At 41.5% G+C, this 27,452-nt stretch overlaps 1 protein-coding gene and 1 long non-coding RNA gene across 2 annotated transcripts; one reads left to right on the forward strand and one right to left on the reverse strand.

The window, feature by feature from the left end:
• Positions 1–304: 304 nt before the first annotated feature.
• DYNC1LI1 (dynein cytoplasmic 1 light intermediate chain 1) lies at positions 305–27,452 on the forward strand. The gene is made up of 13 exons (XM_035128847.3): positions 305–483; positions 1,216–1,289; positions 7,908–8,027; positions 9,694–9,924; positions 14,113–14,282; positions 15,848–15,941; positions 19,570–19,705; positions 20,191–20,302; positions 21,556–21,615; positions 21,722–21,766; positions 22,595–22,715; positions 23,620–23,781; positions 26,832–27,452. Exons 1-13 carry the CDS (start codon positions 314–316, stop codon positions 26,942–26,944), a joined length of 1,608 nt encoding a protein of 535 aa, XP_034984738.1. The 5' UTR covers positions 305–313; the 3' UTR covers positions 26,945–27,452.
• Positions 11,093–23,297, reverse strand: LOC148684211 (uncharacterized). Its single transcript, XR_015946342.1, has 2 exons — positions 23,062–23,297; positions 11,093–11,208 (listed from the first exon to the last, which is right to left on the reverse strand). It is a non-coding gene; the product is annotated as an uncharacterized LOC148684211 (long non-coding RNA).

The following is a 27,452-nucleotide window of genomic DNA, read 5'->3' on the forward strand; positions in this document are numbered from 1 at the left end:
TTTCCGGGTTTTTTTTTTGGTTTCGTCACACGGCAAGTCAACGTCAACAACAACAACAAACAACAACAACGTCCCAGTCAGGGAGGTGGGCTGCGCAGAGGCAACCGGGGTGGGGTGGGGGCGGTGCCGCCTCTCCCTCGCGCCTCGCAGGCCCGCCTACATCCGGGTCCCTCGGCAACGCCGTGTGTCGGCCGCCTGGCCCAGCTCCTCTTTTTCCCTCATTGAAGAGAAAGGGAAGGCGTCGGCGGCGCGCGCCTGCCCTCTGCGCGCTCTTGCGACTCTGTGTGTGTGCGCGCGCGTGTGTACAGCGAAGATGGCGGCGGCGATAGGAGGGCGAGCCGGCTCCTACGGTTCCTCTTCCTCGCCGGGGCTGGCCTCAGGCTACGGGGCTGCGGCCGCTTTCAACGCCACGAGTAGCGGCGGCGGCGGCGGCGGCGCGGACTCGCGAGCGGGTGGCGACGAGGACGACGGGCAGAATCTCTGGTAATATTGAGGACGCCCCCCGCCCCTTCACCCACACCCGGTCGCCTCGCCTCCTCAGAGAGGGACCGTTACTACCTGGTAGCTCCTCTCCATTCCTATACCCCCCACCCCACCCCCGCGGCTGCACTCCAGTCATTGCGGGCAAAGGTGCTTGCCTCGCCCTCATTCCCGCACCTGGCAGATTCCCGAATCCCTTCTCTTCACACCCCGCCTTTTGTTTGTTTTTAAGTGGGGCGTCCCGTGAACGGGGGAAGAAGAAGAAAACCCTTGTAATGCCCCCTCCGCCATGTTGCGGGTCCTCCCCTGTCGCCCTCTCTGAGGTGGGCGGGAGAGGTTTCTCTCTTCTTCCTTCCCCCCTACCTCCCCATTTCCTCCTTCTCTCCCCACATCTCTCACAATCCACCCCCACATCTCTCACCCTCTTTCCCCCTATTTCCCTCACCTCCCCATCTCTTTCATCTCTCCTGCACCCCCATTTCTCTCCGATCTTCCCCCTACATCCCATCCCCCCCCCACATCTCTCCCCCTACTCCCCACATCTTCCCCTAATTCTCCCCACTTCCCTACTCCCATTTCCTCAATTTCTTCCCCATCCCTTAATCCCCACCTTGCCCATCCTCTTCTCCCGCTGCTTCTCCTCGCCTCCGCTTGACAGGAGCTTGTTCCTCTCGCGCTGGACCTTCCCTCCTCCCTCCTCACTGCCTTCCTCGTTTCTCTTGTTTGCCCCTGCAGGTCCTGCATCCTCAGCGAGGTGTCGACTCGTTCCAGGTCTAAATTGCCGCCGGGGAAAAACGTCGTGCTGCTGGGTAAGCGGCCCTTTCTTTTCCTCGCCTTGTTTCTGCTCCGTTTGTTTTTTGCCTGCACGTCTCGTTTCCCGTTTGCGATCGTTTTCACTTGTTGTTAATGAGGGCGGAGGGTGTGCGCGCCGAATTGCTGGCGGTGAACCTGGTTGTGTTTGTAAGCTGTGCAGGAGGGAGGGGCATCCGCAGCGGTTCATTGATCGCACCGTTGCCTTCCCACCCACCCCCAGCCTTGTGCAGAAACTGGCAGTTTCCCTTCCGCAGAACGGGAAATGCACACAGGGCTTAAATCCCTTTTCTGCTTATTGTTTCAAGGTACAGCTGCATGTTGTGTGATACTTCAAGCCTGACTTCCAAAATCCATAGAGGCCTCTACTGTTTGTTGGCTGGCAGGCTAGGGTAGTGAGCTCTGTCCATATGCATAAGGCCTGCCAAAGGCATTGTTGTCACATTATGTGTCAGCATCAGCCTGTCTGTCTGTTGCTGGCTTGTCTTATACCCTCATGGCTCCACCCATTTGATATGGTTAGCACCTCCTTCTGTTTTTTCTTTCTTGGCACTTAGAGGTGTTGCTTTCATTGGGGTGCTTGGGAGAAACTGAAAATTGGGTGTGTTAGGGTACATCTGCTGCATCAGCTGGTTTTTTGTTTTGTTTCTTTGGTGGGATGTCTTGTGCTATCTGTATCTTGTACTGACTGATGTCCCTGAATAGGTTCTGGGTTTTGTCGTTGGAGAAGTTAACTTCTCTTACTAGCTTCCCTTGAAACATAGTACTCTCAATAAGCTTGTTGCTTGAAACAGTAACGTTAAAGCAGGGGTCAGCAACCTTTTTCAGCCATAGGCCAGTCCACCGTCCCTCAGGCCATGTGGTGGGCCAGACTATATTTTGAAGAGAAAAAGAACAAATTCCTATGTCCCACAAATAACCCAGAGATGCATTTTAAATAAAAGCACACATTCTACTCATGTAAAAACACACTGATTCCCGGACTGTGCACGGGCCAGATTGAGAAGGCGACTGGGCCGCATCTGGCCCCTGGGCCTTAGGTTGCCTACCCCTGCTTTAAAGTGTTTATGAGTAGACCCACATGTGGGTAATCCTTCCAGCTGGCTTTTTCAAGCAACTCCTGGCTTAGTTTTCACACTTTGGGGGTGACATTGATGAGAATACTGTAACACTTGAAATTCTACGTACTTGCAGTCCTGGTTGTAAATAAACACACTACAGTACTGTACTAATAGATATTACAGAACAGCAGTGTACAAAGACAAGGAGGAATTTACCTCTCCATTTACTAGAAAAGCTTAGGAATGAGAGGTGATACAGAGGTAGGATCTTCTCTGTGGCAAATCCTTGTTGGTGGAACTCTCTTATTGAGAAAAAGCTGTCACCCTCAAGGATTTTTATATAACGACTTGAAACACATACTTTCGCACAGGCATTTGAGGGAAACCTGTGAGTGGGCATAACTTTTTTATGCTGCTCCAGAGCACTTCATTGGTTTAATGAAGTTTAAATTAATTGTTTCATAGTTTAGTTATGTGTCTTCACTGCCCTGAGGTTCTATGTGACAAAAGGGGGGCAATTTATAAAGGTAAATAATAAAGTAAAAAACTGAGAGAAACACATGGTTCTGCAAAATACAGAATACAGAATGTGAAAGGACTGTAGACAAGGCCATAGAGAGAGATAAAAATACATAATGTTTCATAGTCATAATATCATGCTATAGTCCTCTTACTTTGCACTACAAGTTTTTTGTGGCAGAGAGATTTTTTAAAATCAAAATGACAGATATTTAGCATGGATTATTTACATTATTTCATTCATAAAAAACATAGTATGAACTCTTTTTTTAAGAGTTAGATCAAACATCCAGACATTCTACTGGTTTGTATTCAACACTGGTTGGTCAAGTGCTTCTGGGAAATTTGCAAAAAGAACATAGTGGGAAAGCATGATAATACACTGGATGGATATTGATATTGCACTTGTAACTATCATGCCTTGTTCTAACCATTGATAGACTGATGTTCCCATGAACGTAACTTTTTAAAAAACTGTTTTTTTTCTCATGGCAATGAATTCAATGAGTTAATTATGCATAAGCAACCATTGGATAAGATATGATGTCATCCCACAGCTATATCTTATGGGCTGGTAACTGATTAAAAAATAGGAAGCAGAGAACAGAAATACCGGTAAATGGATAGTGCTCCAATGGAAAGATATAAGAAGTGGAGCCCCACAAGCATATGTATTGGGACCAGTGCTTTTTAGTAAGTTCATACATGATATGATATTAGGGGTGAGCAGTGAGGTCACCAGATTTGCTGATGTTACAGAATTATTCTGTAAAAGCAAAGAGGGATAGCAAAGAACTCCATGAGGACATCTCCAGACCAGGTGAATGGGCATTAAAATGGAAAATGCAGTTCAGTGTATAGCGATGCACATTGGAGCAAAAAGCCATAATGTTGGGGAGGCAGGCAGTGATTTATCAGGAAAGGGATTTTGGGGGCTCATGATAAGTAGCTTGCCTTTACCAATTGTGAAAAGGGCAAATTATCCATTAGATAAAGGAATCTAATTACTTATGATGCCTTTATATAAATATGTAGCACAGCCACACTTAGAATAGTCCAGTCATTGCACCTCAGAAAGGATATTGAAGAGCAGGAAAAGGTGCAGAAAAGGACAACCAAAAGTATCAAGGTGTTGGAGCAACTCTCCTATGAGGAAAGGTTACAGCATTTGGGGCTTTTTAGTCTAGGAAAAAAGTGAGCATGGTTGACTATGGAATTTGCTACCACAAGGTGTAGTGATGTCCACCAGCTTGCATAATTTAAAAGGGGATTAAACAAATTCATTGGGCATAAGACTATCAATGGGTACTAGTTTGATTGAGGAGATGGTATATAGCCACCAGAGTCAATATGCTGCTGAATACCAGTCACTGATAAACAATATCAGTAGAGTGCTATCACACTCGTGTCTTGCCTGTGGGCTTCTTAAAGGCATGTGATTGACCACTATAAGAAACAGGAAGCTGGACTAAGTAGGTCTGATCAAGCAGGGTTGTCGGTTCATTTAAAATTTAGTTCTGAGCATCCTAAGTTTTATATTTACACTCTCAGTAATTTATAACTTTATTAAACCGTTTAATGTTTCTTTATAACTTATGCAAGGTAGGTGGCTCTGTGGTCTGAACCACTGAGCCTCTTGGGCTTGCTGATCGGAAGGTCAGCAGTTCGAATCCACATGATGGTGATGAGATTCTGTTGCTCTGTCCCAGCTACTGCCAACGTAGCAGTTCGAAAGCATATCACTGTGAGTAGATAAATAGGTACTGCTGTGGCAGGAAGGTACACAACATTTCTGTGCGCTCTGGTACTCGTCATGGTGTCCCGTTGCACCAGAAGCAGTTTAGTCATGCTGACCACATGACCCAGAAAGCTGTCTGTGGACAAACGCCAGCTCCCCATAGTTGCCTTTGCCTGGACTTAACTATCCAGGGGTTCTTTACCTTGCCTTTAACTTTATTAAACCATTTACTTGACCATTCTTTTATCTTAAATTTTAAAATAAGATCTTTTCTAGATATGGATGACTATGTGGTGACCAGTGAAGTTGTAAAATGTAATATGATGGTAGCATTGCTTGCTTTAGTTAACCAAGGGCTGGTGTAGTCAAAATGTTCACTATTTGCAAGCATGCTTAAAAGATTGGTCAGCCAAGGCTCCTCTTGTATTGGGAGCAATTTCTTTTCTATTCATACCCCTCAGTTAATTATTGGCACCAAAATTAACTATGGAGCTTGTTGGGTGCAACCAGAGCAGTACCATCCCAGCAGCGATGTCACTGTCATTACCAGGAGAAGGAAGAGTGTAGTTCGGGCTGTGTGGATGCACTGGAGGCAGTACTGGATTAGGTTGGCCAGTGTGGCCCAACCTTGCTGCCATCTTGCCCCTTCCCTTCTCTGGCCTGGCAAGTGGCAGCAACTCTGCTGACACAGGAGGCTATTGCTACACCTCCACCCCACCAGGCAAGCCACTTTGGGGGTCTTGTCAGGGGTCCCACTTTACCCTAGTTGTATTATTAACAGGGAACCATAGCTGCCAAGTTTTCCCTTTTCTCGCGAGGAAGCCTATTCAGCATAAGGGAAAATCCCTTTAAAAAAGGGATAACTTGGCAGCTATGCAGGGAACTCTAGCTATCCTTGTGCTTAGTTTGCCTGTGCAAAGCTTCACTGTAATAAAGAGAAGTGGAATGAAGTGATAGAGAGGGATCTGGTGGTGGAGTATGCAATTTCATGGCTCATTCCCAATCACTTAACTGTGCTTATGAAGTTGAAAAGCATTATGTCTACACTGGCACTTACGATTGCTCTTTCTTTTGATTCATGCTCATCAAATTGTATTGGTGGTGGTGTTTTTTACAAGATGATGTATTTATAGGAGAGCACAAAGTTTATTTTTGAAGTATGTATGTGTCAGAATTGAACCTGTTTTGCTAAAATACATTTTATCTTGACTTCTTTTTCCCCATAGCATCTGATTATACTGAATTTTTTATTTACATTATGAAAGGTTAGGTTCTTATAAGCACTACATAATACCAGCAGGCTTATCTTCTGCAACTCTTAAGACATAAAAAAGCATAAGAAGAGCTTGCTGGATAGGGCCAATGATCCACCTAGTCCAACATCCTGTTCTCACAGTGTTTACACAGATGCTTGTCGGAAACCCACAAGTGGGACCTGAGCACAAGAGCACTCCCCCCCCCTTGATGTCCAGCAACTGATATTCAGAAACATGCTGCCTCCAACTGTGGGGGCAGAGCACAGCCATCATGGCTAGTAGCCATTGATAGCCATTGATATTTCAGTTTCTTTTACACACTAAGGCCTAGGGCAGAGTAGGGATGGAGATTTTCATTGGGTTTGCATTTTTAAATGAATTGACCCAATTCACACATCCTGGATTAATAAATAGATTAGACCATAATTATCCTTCAGAGTTTGCATTTCTCTAGTTCTCAGCTCAAAAAAGTACCTAAATGCATATTTTAGCATGAAATATGTACATTGAAATAAATTATGTATTTAAGTGCAATTTAAATACAATCTTTTGCACACTTTAAAAAATGCAGGTCAAAGATGATTTGGGACAGATTGGATTCATGAATATAAGCACATGCAAAATTGGCACAGACTGGAAATAAACTCATCTGTTCATGGCAAGCACAAATGTAACAATCTCAAACTGATCAACCATGGTTTTATCTGCCCAAGAATTAATTATATGGCTGCATATTCTTTTGTGTTCCAAGATTCAGTGCTGACATTTTGGTTTGTTTAAGCCACTGTTTCCCATTACATCTTAACTGAGAAACTGTGATTTTATTCCATGCTTCCTAATATGGTATTGAACTGAGGCAAGGGGTTAGAAGGGAACATGCAGGAATGTACCGGTATGTGTTCTTGGGCCAATAAATGGTGGTTTAGCAGCCTAAATTACAGATATGCCTTGCAGCTAACTTTAAAAATGATTCTTTGTGACTATGTTTTTATTTAAATGTTATGTACCCAAAACATTGTATCAATATTTGTGATACAAAAACTTTATTACTTGAAATTTACTAGTGCAAATTTGTTATAAAAACATTAGGAATTGCATATTTTGTGGAGAATACTTTATAAAATATATTCAAAAGTGTCTGTGGAAATCAGAGTTGCTCTGTTTCTAGGTTAGTGACACCCCCAATTGGGCAATTCAGACTAACTTGATAGAGATTTTTTTGTTGGTTGGAAAAGGTTAAAGTCAGTGGCTTCCAAGGGTTGTATATTCCTACAAATGTTATAGAAAATATATGCAGAAAAGCACCTAGAAAACAGAAGATTTGCATATATAATGTGTAAAAGATCTGAAATGTGGGGATGACAGTGAAGCTTCTGGGAACTTTGCCAGACTTCTCTGACTACTCAGAAACTGACTACTTGCCTGTCATTTCTTAGACATATTACCACCAAAATATCACAATATCTCATTATATCATGATATATATCTGCGGTGGCGGAGGGTCTTGCTGGGCCTCCCTATGGCAGCAGAGGGTCCTGCTGTGCATCCCCACAGCGATGGAGGGTGGCAGCAGAGGGCTTTGCCACACCTCCCTGCGGCCACAGAGGGTCCTGCCATACCTCCCCGTGGTGGCAGAGGGGCCCGCCGTACCTCCCTGCAGTGGTGGAGGGTGTGCCACGCTTCTCCGCAGCAGGAGAGGCTCTTGCTGTGCCTGTAATATTTCCATTTCAATTTGTGAAACCTATTTTGCTTTAGGACATGTACAGCAGAGGGCCCACCTTACGTCCCCATATGAATTATTAAAATTACAAATAAGATAGCAGCAACAGGACTTGTTCATGTGCTTTTCTGCTAATAATGCAGTACGCATGGCAGAAGCATGAGTGAGCATATACCATGTCTACATGGCAATTTTTGCTACAGACTACTATTTTGGCCCAGTGTCCTAAAGCAAAAAAAGTTTCACAAATTGAAATGGAAATAGTACAAGAAATAAATTTCATATATCTTATTAATAAAGTCCACTTTTAAACTTTTTTCCAGGGGAAGATGGTGCAGGTAAAACTAGTTTAATTGGAAAACTTCAGGAAATTGATGGATACAAGAAAGGAAGAGGAATGGAATATTTGTACATAAATGTACATGATGATGAAGACAAAGAGGGTAAGTACCAGTTCTGATAACAACAACAGTGAGTAATTATTCATTGCTTGGGAATATTCCAGATTTTAAAAATGTATGGCATTTTCACTAGTCAGCAACTTCCAGATTCTGTCTCCAACTTATTATCACTGCCTTTCCTTGTTTTCTATTTGGGGAAGGGATGAATGGTATGGGGAGGGTGACTTCAGGGAGAATGAATGGGGGTTTTTTTGGGTGGTGGTGGTGAGTTAACACCAGAGTGGAATAAGACCTGAAAGAGGACCCTGCTAGATCAGGCCAAAAGCCTACTTTGTCCAGCATTCTGTTCTCACAGTGGCCAACCAGATGTCCATGGTAAGATCACAAACAGCATAACATTCACCTGCTTGTGAACCCCAGCAACTATCACTTGGAGGCTTGTTGCTTTTGATATAGGAAGTAGCATAGTCATCAGGACTAGGTGTCCATGAATTTTTCGAAACAAAATAAAAACTATCCTTCCAGTAGCACCTTAGAGACCAACTAAGTTTGCCATTGGTATGAGCTTTTGTGTGCAAGGTGTGCATGCACACGAAAGCTCATACCAATGACAAACTTAGTTGGTCTCTAAGGTGCTACTGGAAGGATAGTTTTTATTTTGTTTCGACTACAGCAGACCAACACGACTACCTACCTGTAACATGAATTTGTATAACCTTCCCTTAAAGCGAATTCCATCGTTTAACTAGACATTGTGGGAAGTTCTTCAATTTAATTTGATGATCCCTAGCTCTAGTGCTATGAGATAGGGAAGGAAGGAAAACTGTCTATTGACTTTCTCCACACTTGTACACTTCTATTATATTCTTTCCCTTACTTGCCTTTCTTTCCAAATTAAAAAAGCCTTCAATTTGTAATATTTCCTTAATTTTGCCTCTTTTCTCTGACCTGGTCTCTCACCTTCTACTTCCCGTTTCCCTTCTCCCCTTTTATCCTAAATCTTCTCAACCTATTTTTCCTTTAGTCTTCCTGCCTTTTCCTTTTATATTTCTCCTTCTCTCCCTCCTTTCTCCACGCTCTTAATTTTTTTGTGTGCGCTCTGAAATATACATAAGAATCCAGATTGTGTAGCTTAGAATACTGAAAGCTTTATAAACCTGATCAACATCAAGATTGTCTCACCAGGCATATTGCTAGTCAAAAGATTTAATAACCATGCTTGAGAACTATCTGGTATCCAAATTCATTGAAGTGTTTCCTAAAACCATTATCATTCTAATAGTATATTTATAAATACTAGCCCACCTAGCAGTTCAAAAGCACATCAAAGTGCAAGTAGATAAATAGGGACCGCTCCGGCGGGAAGGTAAACGGCGTTTCCATGCGCTGCTCTGGCTCGCCAGAAGCAGCTTTGTCATGCTGGCCACATAACCCAGAAGCTGTCTGCAGACAAACGCCAGCTCCCTCGGCCTATAGAGCAAGATGAGCGCCGCAACCCCAGAGTTGGACACGACTGGACCTGATGGTCAGGGGCCCCTTTACCTTTAAATACTAGCAGTGAGTGATAACCAATGGTAGTCATATTTCAAGAAGAGCCATTTAAAGCAGTTCATTGTTTTTAATGAGTGAAAATAACTCATTTGGATATTGTCCACTGACAATAAACTATGGTACATGTTAATAACACCATGTTTATGTTTTTTTACAGATCAGACACGATGTAATGTATGGATACTGGATGGTGACCTCTATCATAAAGGTCTACTTAAATTTGCATTGGAAGCCATCTCTCTAAAGGACACTTTGATTATGTTGGTGGTGGACATGTCTAAGCCATGGGCTGCTTTAGACTCTTTACAAAAATGGGCAAGTGTTGTAAGGGAGCATATTGACAAATTAAAAATTCCGCCTGAAGAAATGAAAGAAATGGAGCAAAAGAGTGAGTACACTTTATAGATGCTAGGAAAAAATATTGAATTCATCTTTGTGTAAATGTACCCTTTTGTGATGTGTTTGTCTATTACAGGAAATGTAATGCCAACATGTTTGTCAGCTGATTTAACTATATTCACTCTTATGCTTTATAACAGTTTTATAAGAGGTTTCTCTTGACCATGTGAATTCTCATTATAATATAACTGTAGTATCTAATGTATGTAGCATTATCTTTGCAACCTGTCTTGGGAATATCATGGTTTAGCACATCATAATAGATTCAGTTGAATATTTGTTGTCAATATAAGATTTTTAAATCCATTGTAAAACTTTTTTATGTGAAATTCAGTGCCAGAGCAAAAAAGTTAGTTACATCTTTTTAATTCTGATAATTTTACTGGCTTTTTAGCTTTAATAATGCTGAAATGTTATCTGGACTTGGGTGCACTAAAATGTTAGTCATGTGGAGAGGGTGATTCAGTAGGCTCAAAACTTCTGAAAGCAAATATTACTAACATCTATTCTGCTACAGCAGCTCATTTTGTGCATGCATGGAGCTGTTGAGAGCTTCTCTGTATAGTTTTTGATAAACAAATAAAAGAGAAGTCCTTACTCATGCAGAATCATCAACACTGGCTTGCTATATCTATTGAAATTGATCCCATTTTTTTCTTTTTTCTTTTGTAGTCTAGTCTCCTGTGCCAACCTTTAGATTGTAAGCTCCTTGAGACAGGGCCCTGCCATATTGTCCATTATTATTATTATTATTATTATTATTATTATTATTATTATTATTATTATTATTATTAGAATTTATATACCGCCCTATACCCGGAGGTATAAAGTGCAATGCACATAAGTGGTGTTTAACAACAAATCTTAAATTGATAAACAATTCTTAAAATGATAAACAACAACTGGAAAAACGAACTGTGAAGATGTAATGCTTACGTTTAATGGGCTTGGAAGGGATGCATTGGGGTGTGTTCTCTGTTCTGTGGAATCCAAATTCTTCACCCAGAATATCAAAACCTGTGCTCAACAAATTTTATAGTAACTCAATTTAATCATTTTGAGTGCAGTATTTTTATTTCTCATATAGTTCAGGGTATTTATTTATTTTTGTAGAAAATGGTGAAGGAGAATAGTAAGTTCTGTGCATTAGTAAGAAGAGCAGTTTTATTTAGCAGAGGGCTTACCGCTGTCACCTTTGCTTTGACTTTTTGGAAGGTTCTGCTTTCATACCTTTTTCATACTCTTCTAAGCAGCTTCCTGGGATAGAAATTTCCTGTATTGTATAAAAGAAAATAGAAATGCTTTGCCTTCTAAATTCAGTGCACCCTGTACACGCAGGGGTGAAGAACTAAATTCAGGCCAAGGACCACATTACTCTAGTGGAAAGCTGACAGGAACTGCATTCCAGCCACAATAGTGTTTTTAATGAGACCTACACATTGTTAACACACCATAACATTCACACACAAAAGTCTTTCTTTTTGGAGATGGAAGTATATATTTAATTTTTAGTATTTACTCAGGCTTCATTTTCAATTTTCTCCATAGGTTTGTTTTTATAACGTTTGCTAAAGTGTGTTGGCGAGCTTTTTTCTGTTTTGACTTTACCTAAGGCACAGTCGCAACACAAGAATTAAAATAACATCAAAGTACAGTTGAACTGTGAACTGCTCAGAGTCATCAACTTCAATATGCTCTTGCATCACAAAAATTGCATGCAATCACAAATTACTTGGGCACTTTTTGTATACAGTGGTGCCTCGCTTTACGAATGCCTCGCACAATGAAAAACTCGCTAGACGAAAGAGGCTTCCGAAGCTGCACCCCACACCGGAGAAGGCAGGCGGGAGGCGGCGGGAGAAGCTTCCCCCGCCGCCACCTCTCGCCGTACACAGCCGGCATGGAGCGCAACTTCGGAGGTCTCCGAAGCTGCGCTCCATGTCGGGGGAGTCAGGCAAGGCGCTGGCTGGGAGAAGAGAGCTTCTCCCCCAACCGCCTCGCACACAGCCGGCATCGGACGGGGCTTCGGAGACCTTCTCCGAAGCCCCGTCGCATGCCGCCGCCAGTCCCCCAGAGCCTATAGGAACGCATTGATTAAGTTTCAATGCATTCCTATGGGAAACTGGGACTCGCTAGACGAAAAATTCGTTACACGAATTGACCCATGGAACGATTTAATTTCGTCTAGCGAGGCACCACTGTATTTGTAGGAAACCCAAGTCTTTCTCTCCCTCTCTCTCAAGATGTTTTCCCTTCTGCAGCTGATGTTCTTGCAGAGGAAGGAGCTGTTTGAAGCTTTACACACCATCACAACACAGCCCCTTTACTTCACAACAGCTCCCTACTCAACAGCTGGTGGTTTGGAGGATATTTATAGGGCCAGCTGAAATTCTGTTGATGGTTGAGGGTTCCTTGCCCCTGCTGTACTCATTCTGCATTATGTAGCAGGTATCTGAAATACACATTGCATTAGCATAGCCCTCGTTGCAAGTTAGTGAAAGGAGTGATCTTTGAAATAATTATTTGGGGGGGGGTGTTAAATAAATGTTACATACAAATAGGCATATAAGAGCACCAAAAGAGAGTTTCTCATCTTTTCACCCCTGTTTTAATTTTAAAGCAAAACAGTTTTAAGAGAAGATTACTCAGACTTGGATAAATACTAGGGAGGAAGAGGTGATTTGTCCCCTACCAGCTCCTTGTCCCAAATCACACCTTTCTGAAGTGGTTTATAAAATAATGTTTGTGCTTTGACATGTACCTTTGGTCCATAATGTGTACTGAGCCTCTTAATGTAACTAGTCAGTTCCTTGTAATTACTATATGGGCTCTTCTATATGGCCCTACTATCTGTACACATTTCATAAATACGATCTCTTTTAATTTTTGTGTTCTTCCTGTATTTTAATTGTTGCAAACTGTTTTGATATTTTGTATGCAACTAATATAAAATATTTTTAACATTCCAGCTGCTAAGAAGAAGTTGGCTCTATAAAGTTAAAAAACAAACAAATCCTTCTTAAATTAATCCCAAAAGAAGTTTGTGGTGGTATGATAGTGGAAGCTTGCATGTGTTGTTAGGAATCTGAATGTCTTCTCCATCCTACAGAATAGGCCTTATAAGAAGTCTTATAAGCATTTTGTCTTCCCTTCCATATGCTTCTATTGTCTTTTTACCATCTGCTTTTCATTGACCAATCAATATACCATCCCCTGAAATTAATAGGTGTTGTTGACAAAGGGGTTACAAATCAGCAACAACAAAACAACAGTTTCCGTCACTTCTTTTCTTGGATACAATCTAAATTCTGGAATTTCCAGCACAAACAATATTGGCTTAAAGCCAAACAAATTAGTAATAAAGCTGGCATTGAGGGAGTTTAAGATGCCTAAAAGATCTGCATGGGAGGATTTTTTTGCTGTATGTATCTTTAATTTAGTGTCCAGAAGTAAGTTAATTCCAGTGTTGTTGAAAGTTTTGTTTTTTGGGTAACTTAGCATCTTTTTAAAATGCCATACTCTAGACTTACCAGTCTTCACTGAAACATTTAGAATGTAAATTCGATAACCTATTACAGTCTGTATTTGAGATAAACTTTACAGAATTTGGGTTAAATAAAATAACTACTGCTGCCCTTGTGGTTAAAAAACAAAACAAAACCCTAAAATGTTTGGGTTTGCCTCCTTATATCTACTTATATTTATATATGTTTTATCTATTAACTAGCTTGCCTTAGTTCATAACTTTTGCTGTCTATTGTGTAGTATAAACTTGTGCCAAAGAACTTAGTTACAAGTAGAGTATATTTCAAAATGTTTAGAACTATTAATTGAATTAAAATTGTTGTTTTGAAAGACTGATTTTTAAATTTTGCAGCTATCCCTATCTATCCCTTTTAATTGTATTTTTGGGAAGGGGTTATTGGTTTGATTTTGTTTTTATTATGTATTTTGTGTACTCATTTTGTATTTTTATGCTGTGAACTGCCATGTGGTCTTTGGATGAAGGGTGGTCTACTACTACTACTACTAATAATAATACTTTGACTACTTAGGAAAACATAAATTGACATATAAAAACTGGCAAAACTAAATAGAATAAAAAGTATTTGGTACAAATACAGACTCCCAGGAACAAAGTACTTGCTTGATTCATTTTTTTTCTTTCTTATTTCAGTTGTAAGAGATTTTCAGGAATACACAGAACCAGGGGAAGGCTTTCCAGCTTCTCCACAGAGGAGAAATACTTCATTACAGGAAGACAAAGATGACAGTGTCATTTTACCGCTGGGTGCCGATACACTAACATGCAACTTAGGCATTCCTGTAGTAGTAGTTTGTACAAAGGTTTGTTTCATGTTTCAGATTATGTTTGTACATCAGAATATTTTTAAAATGATTTTTAATTTCAAGTAACAAGACATATCTATACAAGGAAAACAGAGCGTACAGAATATTTTTTCAAATGGGGTGAGGGTGGGAAAACCTCTATTAAATGAAACCATTTTGAATACTGCACATTGGTTTTCCACCACCTTAAGTATTCTTCACTTTCTCAAGTGTAATATTTAACACATTGTTTGAGCAACTGAACAAAGATGCCTTGTATAGATTTTAATTAATAGCCTGAATTCTGCAAGACTGTATAATGGATGGCAGCCTTTATATAAAAAATTAGAAAGTTATTTTAACCATTTTTTCCATATAACAAAAATGTAACAATGTCATTGTGTAGCACCCATTGGAGGAGTTGTGGTGCCACATCATAATCCTAGATTTGCATGAAGTCAGGGCAGGGTAGGGGAACAAAAGTGAAGGCAGGTTGCACAATTGCAGGGCCATGGCATGGAAGTGAGAAGAGAAGACCACTGAGAGGGGGAAACCCGCGGTTTAAAATAATGGCAGAAGTCTGAGTGAAGCAGGGATAGAAGTAACTGAGGAAAACGGCAGAGGTTTGAGTAAACTGGAATACTTGAGGGCTCCACATCCTTTATCTCTCACATGAGGCAGCTGAGGAATGAAGGAGGGAGAAGTTTGAGTTCTGCAAGGAGGGAGGGACATTGAAAAGTTAATATTAGATATAATTTTAAACAGTGCCAGAGGTTGAAGTAAAGCAGTTATGGAGAGGCACTGGGAGCAAAATGGCAGTTTTAAGCTATGATAGAGGTTTGAGTAAAGTTGTCTGAAAGAACCATTAGTCTAGTAAGTGGGTCAAGGAGTGCAGCTAAGTTATTATTTAAACTAAAAACTTGGCTGGAATTGTTCGGAAGGAACCCCCCCCCCAATAGTCTGTTGTTTATTCTATATATTTTATCACCTGTCTTCTCTATATCAGAGAATCTTCCAATGCAGTAAGAAAATGCATACTAGACAAATTCTTTAGAATATATTTTATCCTATAAATATTTTTACATGTTTTACCAAATGCCAAATATTGGTTCAGGTTTTTATTTATATCTCTTGGATTTCAAATTTTTATGTTCTAAATCTTAATGAGCTAAGTTCCCAAGAACCATAAATTAGTTCCACTTGCTCCAAGAAGCCTGAATTCCTAAAGCCATCCTGAAGAGACTTTCAGTTTCTAATGTAGCATCAAGGCAACAGTGTGTGAGAGATTGCCATTAAAAAAAAGGAATGAGAAATGCTGCTGAGTGCATTGTAGCCCTGGAATGTGCTGAAGTAGCTCTTTGGATCCTGGCCTTTGGATTCCAGAAAGAGAGAAATATTAAAATATCTCTATAGAAATTTTTCACATTGGATGTAGTAAAATGCAAGGATTATATATTTCATAGCTAATATGAACAGTGGAAAGTTCTGTAATTGCAATGATGGTAAGTTACAGGTGCAATCATGATTAAAATTGCATTATTATTATTATTATTATTATTATTATTATTATTATTGCTCCACAGTGTGATGCCATTAGCCTGCTGGAAAAAGAGCACGATTACAGAGATGAGCACTTTGACTTCATTCAGTCGCACATCCGTCGGTTTTGTTTACAATGTATCCTTTAAAATGTAGATTTATTATTAAAATTACAACTGGATTCAGATAATCTGAGAAGCCCCATGATTTGTTGGGTAGTCTTTTATCAAGTTACTGTAAGCCTTGGGCTCTCATGTAATCTGAATGATAGTGATAAGTGCTGAGTTTAGATTATCATCCCTCTGTTTACTAAACTAAGCTATGAATGGCCTTTACAGACCCTCTGAACCAAAAAACCTCTAATCAACCATAGTTTCCAATTTCATCCAAACTAGGAAACTAGATTAAAGTATAGTTTGAATTGGTTTTATATCTTGAAATCCTTCCAGCAGTACCTTAGAGACCAACTAAGTTTGTCATAGGTATGAGCTTTCGTGTGCATGCACACTTCTTCAGATACACTGAAACAGAAGTCACCAGACCCGTTTCAGTGTATCTGAAGAAGTGTGCATGCACACGAAAGCTCATACCTATGACAAACTTAGTTGGTCTCTAAGGTGCTGCTGGAAGGATTTTTTTATTTTGTTTTGACTGCGTCAGACCAACACGGCTACCTACCTGTATTTAATATCTTGGTTTGTTCTTGCAACCATAATATCCCATTTTGGATGTAACTGCAAACTGGTTAGCTAGAGGGTTTGTTCCTGATTGGTTTGTTAGAGTAGTGTAGGAGTTTAATATACAGGCAAAAAACTTCCTATCTCAGCTCACAAAGCCTGGATATAATGTTGTCTGAACCAGTGGCTCTATGAGAGTTGATAAGCAAAGCATATTTGGTGGTGCACTTATGTGCCATGGCCCAGAATTATTTCAGGGATGCCCAAGGACCTGGCCATGCCTAGGGGAATTTTTTACTTCGTATGGTAATCTATATCAGAAACTGCATTTTTAATAGTCTGTTTCCAAAGTGGCTATCTGTGTGGTATGAAGAGCTGCTGTTTGAGAAATACAATGCAAAAGCAACCCCTGGACATGCAGAATAAGCTTTATTGTTCTTTGGAGATTGACCATGTTACTACCGTTTCATAGCAATTACCATATATTGTTCAAAGTTAGTTTTGACAAAGCACATACAAATGCTGTTCTTCAGTAATTGGCATTCACACCAGAGCTGAAACATGGTGATTACAAGTATTAAGCACAGCAATAATTACTGGTATCCTGTTCTGCTTCCAAGACTCTCAGGGAAAGAAACACAGCTAGGCATGTGCCTTATAAGTCGAGATGGGAAGCTGGATAGTACCTAGTTAAGATGGGTGCTTTATGCAAAGGATATCATTTCAGTGAAGGAAAAGCTGTATACCGTGTAGATAGCAGCATGTTTGCCCATCACAAGGGTGATGAACATTTTTCAGAATATGACTAACCCCTTGCATTTAGGTAGGTAGAGCTGACTATCAGACGCAAACAAATGCAAACAACCAATTCTGCCCTCCCCTCTCCATCTCAAAAGTCTGTTAAGAACCACCTGAAAACCCTCAAGGGAACTGTCTTTCTTTGTCCTTTGCTTCTCCCAATGAGAAAAGTCAACATGGAGCTACGGGGAGGGGAAGAAGACAAGTACATGTACCGTGTTTCCCCTTTTTAAAGACACCGTCTTATAACTTTTTTCCCTCAAAAAAACACACAGTGGCTTATTTTCAGGGGGTGTCTTTTTTTTTAAAAAAAGTGCTGGTACAACTGGGACCCACTGGCTCAGGATGCTCGGTGCTCTCTTCTGCACATTGCTGGGCGCGTTGTTGGCGCTGCCAGTTCCGAGCGCCTGCAGGGTGGGGTGGGGGTGGCAGTGCTTTAAACCCCCAACCCTGTAGAAAGCAATGGAAGTTATGGACCGTAACAATCCTTAAGAGGCGCAGGTCTTAAAAAACCCCTGGTATCACCCTTGAAGCACAGCCTTCCAAAGTCAGGGGGGAAGAGGTCTGTTTAGACAAAGGAAAGGATCGGGGTGATTCTGTGCCCTGGGACCCACAGAACTACTTTAAAAATCCCAACCTGGGGTGGGGGGTCAAATAGTGAAGCCCCATAGCCCTGTAGCAACAGAAGGCACATTCTGAAGCACCCGAGCTGTTCGGTTCCATAAAAAATCCAGGAATTGTAAAATTAACAACAATAATGGGGGGGGCACTCTATCCAAAGAGTTAAGAAGGAATGGGAAAGTGTTGAGTTATATATGGAAAAAATATGGAAAGGAAAGTTAGTTAAAGATAAAAAATAAATAATTATCGCAAGGGGAAAAATAACATCATAAAGGGTAATAATATTAAATATAAAATAGACAACACAACAGAAAAAGCAAGTATATGACTAAATGAGATCGCACAGGAGTGAGGGAAGTGGGGAGAGAGGGAGGGGGGTAAGGAATGGAAGGAGGCAATGGTTGGAGGAGGGTATAGGGGGATGAATTAAAGGAAAATTAAGACTGAGAAGCGCATGGTTTTTGTTTTTTAAAGATGCAAAGGCTTGCAATCAGCCAAAGTATAGAGCCCAACTTCCAAGAGACTGCGATCTACTTGCGGATTTATAAACTGGAGGTGATCTACCCCCGTTTTATTGGTGTTCAGGTCAGAGTTGTTTTTAGAGAGAGGAAATATCCCATTTTTGAGGTTAAAGTAAAAGTTCCTGACCTTTTTTTTATAATGAGGAAATGCTGCTAAAACTCTGTTCTTCATTCCACGAAGGGGAGAGGGGGCGGGGCCGGGTGCTCAAAGACAAAAGAAATGGAAAAGGAGATAGCGATCAACTCCAGCCTCGCATTCATGCAGCCGTCGGGAGAGGCAGGGGCTGCAGCCGAGTGCTGCTTCACAAACAAACGGGGGAAAGTGCTTAGAACCCAGAGAATCCAGCTGAAAAACACGAAGCAGCAACAGCAATTGCACACACACCATCCCAAGCCAGCACAGTAACCAAGTCCCAAAAGCAAGAAAGGACTCAGCAAACACTGCTGCGGCCGGCGTTGCTGCTGCTGACTCAGGGAGCTCAGTGATCTCTTCCGCACAGCGCCTATCACTATGGCTTATTTTCGGGGTACGGTTTATATTTCTCAAATGCTTAGAAATGCTGCTATGGCTTATTTTATGACTACGCCTTAAAAAGGGGGAAACACGGTAGTAGAACATCACAAAACCAGCAATGTCAAGAAAATTCCTTCCCTCACCTCTCCTTTTGGGGCTGGGCTTTGAAGACAAGGTGGGCCTTTGGTGGGTCAGATGTGGAGAGGCTTTAGGGCCCAGAAGAAGACTGGGGGCTGCCAGTAGTTCCCACCGCTACTGTAGTGTAGGTGCGAAGCCTTCATACCTACATGGAAGTGCGGCTTGTGTAGGAAAACAGTACAAAAGTTAGGAAGGCACCCAATTTGTCTTTTAACAGAAATGGTTGATGAAATGAAATTTCTCTTCCGCTTGAGAGTTTGGGCAAACCTGCTTTCCCCTAACAGTTTCTGTGTCAATGTTTGGCTTCTATACTCTGATGCATGTTTCACAAGAGGAGGTAATATACACAGATATTTTTAAGTATGTTATCACACACTTAATGTTATAACACTTTGTCACTGGATGAATATTACAGAAGTATTGAAAGTATCGTGAATAGTTTCTTGCCACTGCCAAGCAGGAAAATGCATTCGCATTTTCTTTAACAAATAACTCAGATGGTGCAGCACTTATTTACACTTCAGTAAAGGAAAATAAGAATATTGATTACGTGTATAAATTTATTGTCCAGAAATTATATGGATTCCCCTTCAATATATCTGCTGCTGTTGTGGAAAAAGATGCAGTATTTATGTAAGTTACTTAGTTATTGGGTGTCTTGCATTATTAAAAAAATGTAAGTGTTTCATTGTATCCCTAACCCCTAATAAGAGCGCTCCTGTTCAGGAACCAAGCCTGTCTGAAATAAGAGCATTGTAACAATGTTTGTAGTTCAATGGTATGGTAAAATTTCAGGAGGCGGAAGAGGAAATATGACACTACTGTTTTATCTTTTTCCTCTCTGCTGTGCTATATTTAGTGTTAAGGACTTCCAATTCCAAACTAAAGTGCTTTATTATTATATTTTGGGTGGGGGTTGCAAAAAGAAAAGAAACCCTATGTTTCAGGGGGGGATTTTTTAACCTCATGGTGAGCATCCATCTTGGACTTAAAATGAAAAATAAAATTCCTGCTCTGCCTTAAGAAACAGGGTTCTTTGTATAGGATGGCATTGGACAGAAGGTGAACCAAACCTTGAACAACTGAAATTCAAGATGTGACACTGTATTTGCTTTCAGTCCTGCAGGATGGGACAATGAAAAGAAGATAGGAATATTACATGAGAACTTTCAGACTTTAAAAGCAGACGACAATTTTGAAGATATAATAACAAAGCCTCCGGTCAGAAAGGTAACTGTTTCCTGTGTTTAGAAGAAATACCTTTAATTTAACACATTGCCTTGTTAGTGGTCAGTGGGGTGGCAGGAATTCGTAACACTGATTGCTCAGTGCAGTGACAACAACTCAAGGAAGCTTATCACTGATAACAGCATCGTAACTTCTTTTCAACTATAAATTGGCCATCTCTATATTAATTTAGTCTACATAGCTGATCTAAATGTGTAATAAGGGTTGTCAAATAAATTAGTGTCATTTATTATGTGCCTTTACACTACATAACAACAAAGATACAGTTTTTAAGGAGTTGTGCCAGCTAAAAAAAACCTGCACACAATAAAGCAGGCAAAATGCCATTGCCTAATAATATATTGTAATGAGCCTCAGTCCAAAGATCTTGAATTACAGATAAGAACAGTCCTGCTGATCAAATCAGCAGTCCGTGTGTTCCATCTTTTTTTATACAATAGCCAGCCATTTTCCAGGGAAGCTCAGCAGGAATAAAAGCAATAGTTCACCTTCATTTGTCTCCATCAGCTGGTATTCACTGTCCACATTCAGACATTGTGTTTGAAGAGAAAACAAGTAGGGGGTGTGAGGCTGCATGTGCAAGCCCCACCTGCCCAATACCTGACTTTCCTGCCTTGAATAAGGAGGTCTGAAAGGGGCTTCTAAGTGCATTTTGTTGAACATGCTTAGAAGCCTCCCTATGATCAGGAATCATGAAAACACAGGTTTGATCACAGAGGTCTCTTAAGTGCATTCTGCTGAATGTGTTTTGAAATCCCCTTCAGCCTTCCCACTCAATATGGGACAGGGATATTGGAGGCAGGGACAGTGCATATGCCCTGTGAACCCTATTTGTGGTGGTGTTGCATATTCAGATGTAATATCCTGAACATAGGAGATCTCTTTAGTAATCAAGCTGAATGGAAGAGCTTGATAAGGATCTCAACAGCTGTAACAAAGCTGTAAATCATCATTGTGAGGTGGAGACCTATCCTGACTCAACAGTGTTTTATAATGTCCCAATAAAGGATAAGAGCAAGGCTTCCCTAGCAGATCTCTAGAAAAATGTATTATTCACATGGGTAGAGACACGCCCAGACTGGGTCCAAGCTGTACAAGGCTTTGAATGAATGGGCTGCTGCATTGGGCATCTTCATGAGCTTTTCATCCACTTGTTCCAGTAAATATTTGTGATAGTGCTATTTTTAAAATTACTTAGTTGCACATCTCTTAATGGCTCCCCCCCCCCATTGCAGTTTGTACACGAGAAAGAGATAGTAGCAGAAGATGATCAAGTATTTCTTATGAAGCAACAGGTACATATTCATTTAATCTACATTTCATTTAAACTAAAATTAAATTTGTGTTGGAATTTGCCAACAACTTCTTGTTCCAAAATTTCTCTTTCATTTTGTTTTTCAGTCTCTGTTAGCAAAACAGCCACCTACTGCAGCTGGAAGACCAGTGGTTAGTAGTAAATACTTAAATATTAATAACTTAGCAGTACATTTATTTGGATCCAATTTTGGAGCTCATTTTGGGTGAAGTATTTAATACATTAGTAACTCTGATTTATGTACGGTAGCTGAAAGCTTGCTTGCTGCTATTAGGCTTCAGTCCTGTACCTACTTACCTGACAACAAGCTCCAATGAACAAAATGGAACTTACTTCTCAGATATGTACAAAGTTGGGCTGATAATGGGTTGTATCCAACGAAGTCAGCATGTTTGTATGACTTTGTTGGGTACAGTTCAGTGCCTTTATAGCTTTTTGTATTAAGTGTGTTTTGTGGGGGGGGGGGGGAGATCTCAAAACATATAATGTGTAGATTTTTCAAATTACTCTCTGGGGACATGGACTACAGTGCCAGTCAAAATTGTTTTGTTTGTTAAGTGTGCATTTCAAAACTTGGCCAATTTCTAAATGTGAACACCATGAAGTAAATTTGGGGGTTGTTTCTTTTCCAATAGAAATTATTACATATTTCCCTAGCCTAGAAGATGTTTCTTAAAAGCCTGCCATAGGCTGTGCCTGGCTTTTCTGTAATGCCCTTCATCTGATAAAACGGGGGTGTTTGTGGCAGTGGCATGGCCACTGTATTTTTGTAGTTGCTTTTATAGACTACATAATCTATATAACTGCGCTATATATATATATATATATATATATATATATATATATATATATATATTTGCTATGAATTTCTCATAACTTGGAAATGTCCCTCTCAAAATGGAACTGACAACTCAGTATTTCAGTCTAAGTACTTCACTGTATTTTCTAATTCTATGTAGGATACCTCACCAAGAGTCCCTGGAGGATCCCCTAGGACACCAAACAGATCGGTTACTTCCAATGTTGCCAGTGTTACAACCATCCCTGCTGGATCCAAAAAAATAGATCCTAGTATGAAAGGTAAAACATAATAATAGTTTTGCAACCTAAATATTCTAAACATTGACATCATAGTCAGTAGCAAAAGTGTTGCATACTTCCCCCTTTCTAAAATAATTTTACTCTATTGAGTATTGATAACTTTTAAATTTCAAACTAAGGGAAGCAATTACTTATACTTTAATCGGATTAAATTTGCTGTAATTTTTAGATGAGGATTTCTTTTTTAAAATAGGAAGCGTTCTTGTGAATTGAATGGAACTGAATGAATTTAAGACCTTGCGAGAAATAACTTGATCTGTTAAGTAAACACTAGGAATGTGGTCTGTTGAAGAAAAACTGTTCTGGTAATTAGGCAGTGACTCACTGTTTCTAATGTACTCCGGGATGTTGACATTTATGTTCAGCATGCAAGGTAATCACTTTGATATAGTTGACTTCCTCAGTGGGTTAGATCCAGACTAGGTTAATTGAACTGGAGTCCCCTAAAAACGTGAGACAAGATAATCAGTTTTATTTATGCATAGCTGCCAAGTTTTCCCTTTTCTCGCGAGGAAGCCTATTCAGCATAAGGGAAAATCCCTTTAAAAAAGGGATAACTTGGCAGCTATGTTTATGGGTTACCTTGGGCTAGCCACACTTCTTTGAAGTCTCTCAGCCCCACTCACCTCACAGAGTGTTTGTTGTGGGGGAGAAAGGAGATTGTTAGCCACTTTGAGACTCCTTAAGGGGAGTGAAAGGTGGGATATCAAATCCAAACTCCTATTATGATTAGTATTTGGATCCCACTGAAATAAATGTAACAGAAGTTGATTTACATCTGAATCCAACCATGTGTGTTTAATATTGCCATTTCATGTTTTAAGAGTTCAGATACAATTAATATGCATTATCAAAATATCTGGGGGGGGTAACTTCTTTTCAGCTGGAGCCACAAGCGAAGGAGTACTGGCTAACTTTTTCAACAGTTTGCTGAGTAAGAAAACTGGCTCACCTGGTGGACCTGGTAGTGTTGGTAGTCCCGGAGGAGTAGGGAGTCCTGGAGGTGGGGGTGGCAGCAACTTGCCACCATCTGCAAAAAAGTCAGGTAAGAACAGTAAATAAAACATTTTGGTATTACATAGAATGGACACTCCAAGCTGGATGCAGTTTTTTGCTGAAGCAAGAGTATTTATACAGTACTGCCAAATGTATGACATAAAAAAATCATTTAAAATATTACTGTTATTTATCTGATCTCACCTTATAATGTTATGTGCTGGTTAGGATCCATACATTCCTGTGCATATTGGATTGTGTGGTATTCTGTGTACTAACTGTCTCTGAATTCCCAAGATAGATGGTGCTGTTCCCCTTTGACAGTCTCACTCAGCTATTGGAGGGTGGGTGGGTGTGCAGGACTGGATTGAGTTTTGTCATTTCTCAAAACAAATGATGGATCCTGTCAAAACCATTGTGGATGTGTGTGTGTGAACCTGATAAAGAAGGATCACTATGTGAGCAGTCCTGCATACGAAATGCGTATGCTTTTTTTAAAAAAAAGAGCTTTGTACATTATCCCTCCTTTGCATGTGTGACCCCTTTGTAATGATATCTGTGTGCAGATAGCCCTTGTTTGATCAAGGAGCAAGTTGATTATATACCTAAGGGAAATAATTCACGAATGTTTGCCTTAGCAATCTCTGAACCCACACCTTTCTTGAGTCCTCTGTGGTTGCTAGAGAACTTGGGGTGGGGTGGGAAACTGTCTCGTATTGCATCAGGGTTTGGAATACATAACCTGAGCATCATGTAACCCCTGGATAGACTTATGGCACTGAGATACGCACAAGGCACATAATGGGTAGCCAGGAAAAACATTGGGTTTACCAGTGTAAAAACCTGGACCTTTCACCAACTCTAAAGTTTTACTTGCATATCATATACCGTGTTTCCCCTTTTTTAAGACACCGTCTTATAACTTTTTTTCCTCAAAAAAACACACGGTGGCTTATTTTCAGGGGGTGTCTTTTTTTTTAAGTGCTGGTACAACTGGGTCCCACTGGCTCAGGACACTCGGTGCTCTCTTCCGCGCACATTATAAACACCACACTCTAGCCTACTGTGCTATCCAGGTTTTGCTGTCAACCAGGCTGGCAGCAGCTCTCCAGAATTTCAAACTTGGGGGTACCTGGGGGTTAAACCTGGGATCCTTCTGCTCCCCGGGCTCTCTCACGCCGGCCGAGGAATGAGGAGGGAGGCCGTGACCCGTCCCGCTCTGAGATGCTTGTGAGGGAAGCGCGAGGGGGACGAGGCTTGGGCCCATGCCCCTGGCGCGCGCGCGCGGCTGAATGACGAGCCGAAGCGGAACCTTTTCTCTGTGGGGGGGGGAGACGCGCGCGCGCGCAAACACACACACACACACACACACACACACACACACTGAGAGAGAGACACGCACAGGGAGAGAAAGAAAGAGACGCGCGCACACACACACACACACACAGAGACGCACGGGGGAGAGAGAGAAAGAGACGCGCGCACACACACACAGAGAGAGACGGACGCACGGGGGAGAGAAAGAAAGAGACGCGCACAAACACACACACAGAGAGAGACGGATGCACGGGGAGAGAAAGAAAGAGACGCGCACAAACACACACACAGAGAGAGACGGATGCACGGGGAGAGAAAGAAAGAGACGCGCACAAACACACACACAGAGAGAGACGGACGCACGGGGGAGAGAAAGAAAGAGACGCGCACAAACACACACACAGAGAGAGACGGATGCACGGGGAGAGAAAGAAAGAGACGCGCACAAACACACACACACAGAGACGCACGGGGGGGGAGAGAGAGAGACGCGCGCGCGCACACACACACACACACACACACAGAGACGGACGCACAGGGAGAGAAAGAAAGAGACACGCGCACACACAGAGAGCGTGCGGCTGCAGCACACACAGAGAGCGTGCGGCTGCAGCGCTCACGAAGCAGCGCTGCACTTAGGGGAAGATGGCCAGGGAGGGGGGCTGCGGGGTCAAGGCAATGCGTGAAAGGGAGGGATGGCGAGGAAGAAGTGGGGAGTGAAGTGATCGGGGCTTTAACATGCCCGCACGCGCAAAAGGGAGGCTCGGAATATGGAGATCGGTTCTGGCTGCTTCTCTTAAAGTGCCGCAAGTAACGAGCCTCTCTCTCTTTCCTCCTGCCGCTCGTGCCCTTGGTGCTTCGTGCGGCGCTGCTTCACGCTTTGTCAGCGCTGCAGCCGCCACCGCTTCTGGGCACCCACCCGACCCCACAGGCTTCCTCCTCCTGCCGCGGCCGGCATTGCAGGAGCTGGGTCCTGCTGGCTGGTGCTCCGTGCGGCACTGCTGCACGCTTTATTGGCACTAAAGCAGCCACCGCCGCTTCCGGGCACTGACCCGACCCGGCAGGCTTCCTCCTCCTGTCGCGGCCGGCATGCTGGGTCCTGCTAGCTGGTGCGGAAGTATGGCTTATTTTCGGGGTATGTCTTATAGCTCTCAAATGGTTAAAAACCCTGCCATGGCTTACTTTCTGACTACGTATTAAAAAAGGGGAAACACGGTATATGGGATATATTGGTCTTCCTTACTGTCCTTTCTGTATGCTATGAGGATCGAGCTTAGGGGCCTTTAAGTACAGAAGTTGAAGCAGATCCAGAGGTAAAAGCCATGAATGTCACATCATTGTTTAGCTCAGATTCTGTCCTGCATTCATGGCATTCTACCTGTATGAGCAGATGACACACACAGAGAACATATGGCTGTTCACATATATTGTAGGTACACTGTGTCTGCATACATGGTGGCTAAATGTGGGGGATTATACCCCCCCAAACTGCTCTTTTCTCATGTGTTGGTGTAGATCCATTTGATTGTGACACTTGTTTTGCAGACTTGTAAGCAAATATACTTTCCTATCAAACTTATCCTAAGACAATCTAGCTAATGGTAGCAAGAGCCTTGAATGTAGAGTACTGTAGTAATTAATGTTGGAATTACATGATCTCCCGCAGTGGGACTGAACCTGTTGTGTTGTGTTTCACCTTAGTTTTGGCCTGTCTTTGTGTGTGCTACTTGTGAAAAACATTTAGCTTAAAATCTTATGTTATGTGCCCTCCTTTATGTATAGGCCAGAAGCCTGTCTTAACGGATGTTCAAGCTGAACTGGACAGAATGTCACGAAAACCAGATCTGGCCTCTCCAACAACACCTACATCCCCCACAGAAGGTGAAACATCTTGAAGACACCAAATATAGCCATTTATTCGATTTTTTGGGATAATTTAAACTTGCCTCTGCCTCTTCCTTCTGTGACTGGGACTAGGGAGCTGAACACGTTCAGAGAAGGACAAGCAGTTGATGTCTTTTGTGTTGCCCAACTTTGTAAAAGGGAACTGTACAGATGGAAAATTATCACACAATATAAGACTGCTGTTCACAGTACAATGTGGCATTCAGAAATATCGAATTCTGAATTTTGTTTAAAAGTCAGTGTAATTCTGTAAAATTGAAAGTGTCCACTTAATCATTTGTAATGCAAAAGGCTGCTTGAAGAGTTGGAATGGTGATACTCAACATGGGCACTTAATTTATATTGATCACCCAAACTTTTTAGTTTAATGCAATTTTGCAAATTAACCTCGAGAGGATTTACTAGTTTTTGTTGGAAAGAGATGGATCAACTGTTGTTCTTTTGTGCATCATCAATAAACTAATTCAAATAAAATTTAACACTTCATTTGGAATATGA

Source organism: Zootoca vivipara, chromosome 11 (assembly GCF_965207765.1).
Source record: "Zootoca vivipara chromosome 11, rZooViv2.hap1.1, whole genome shotgun sequence".
Lineage (NCBI taxonomy): Eukaryota > Metazoa > Chordata > Lepidosauria > Squamata > Lacertidae > Zootoca > Zootoca vivipara.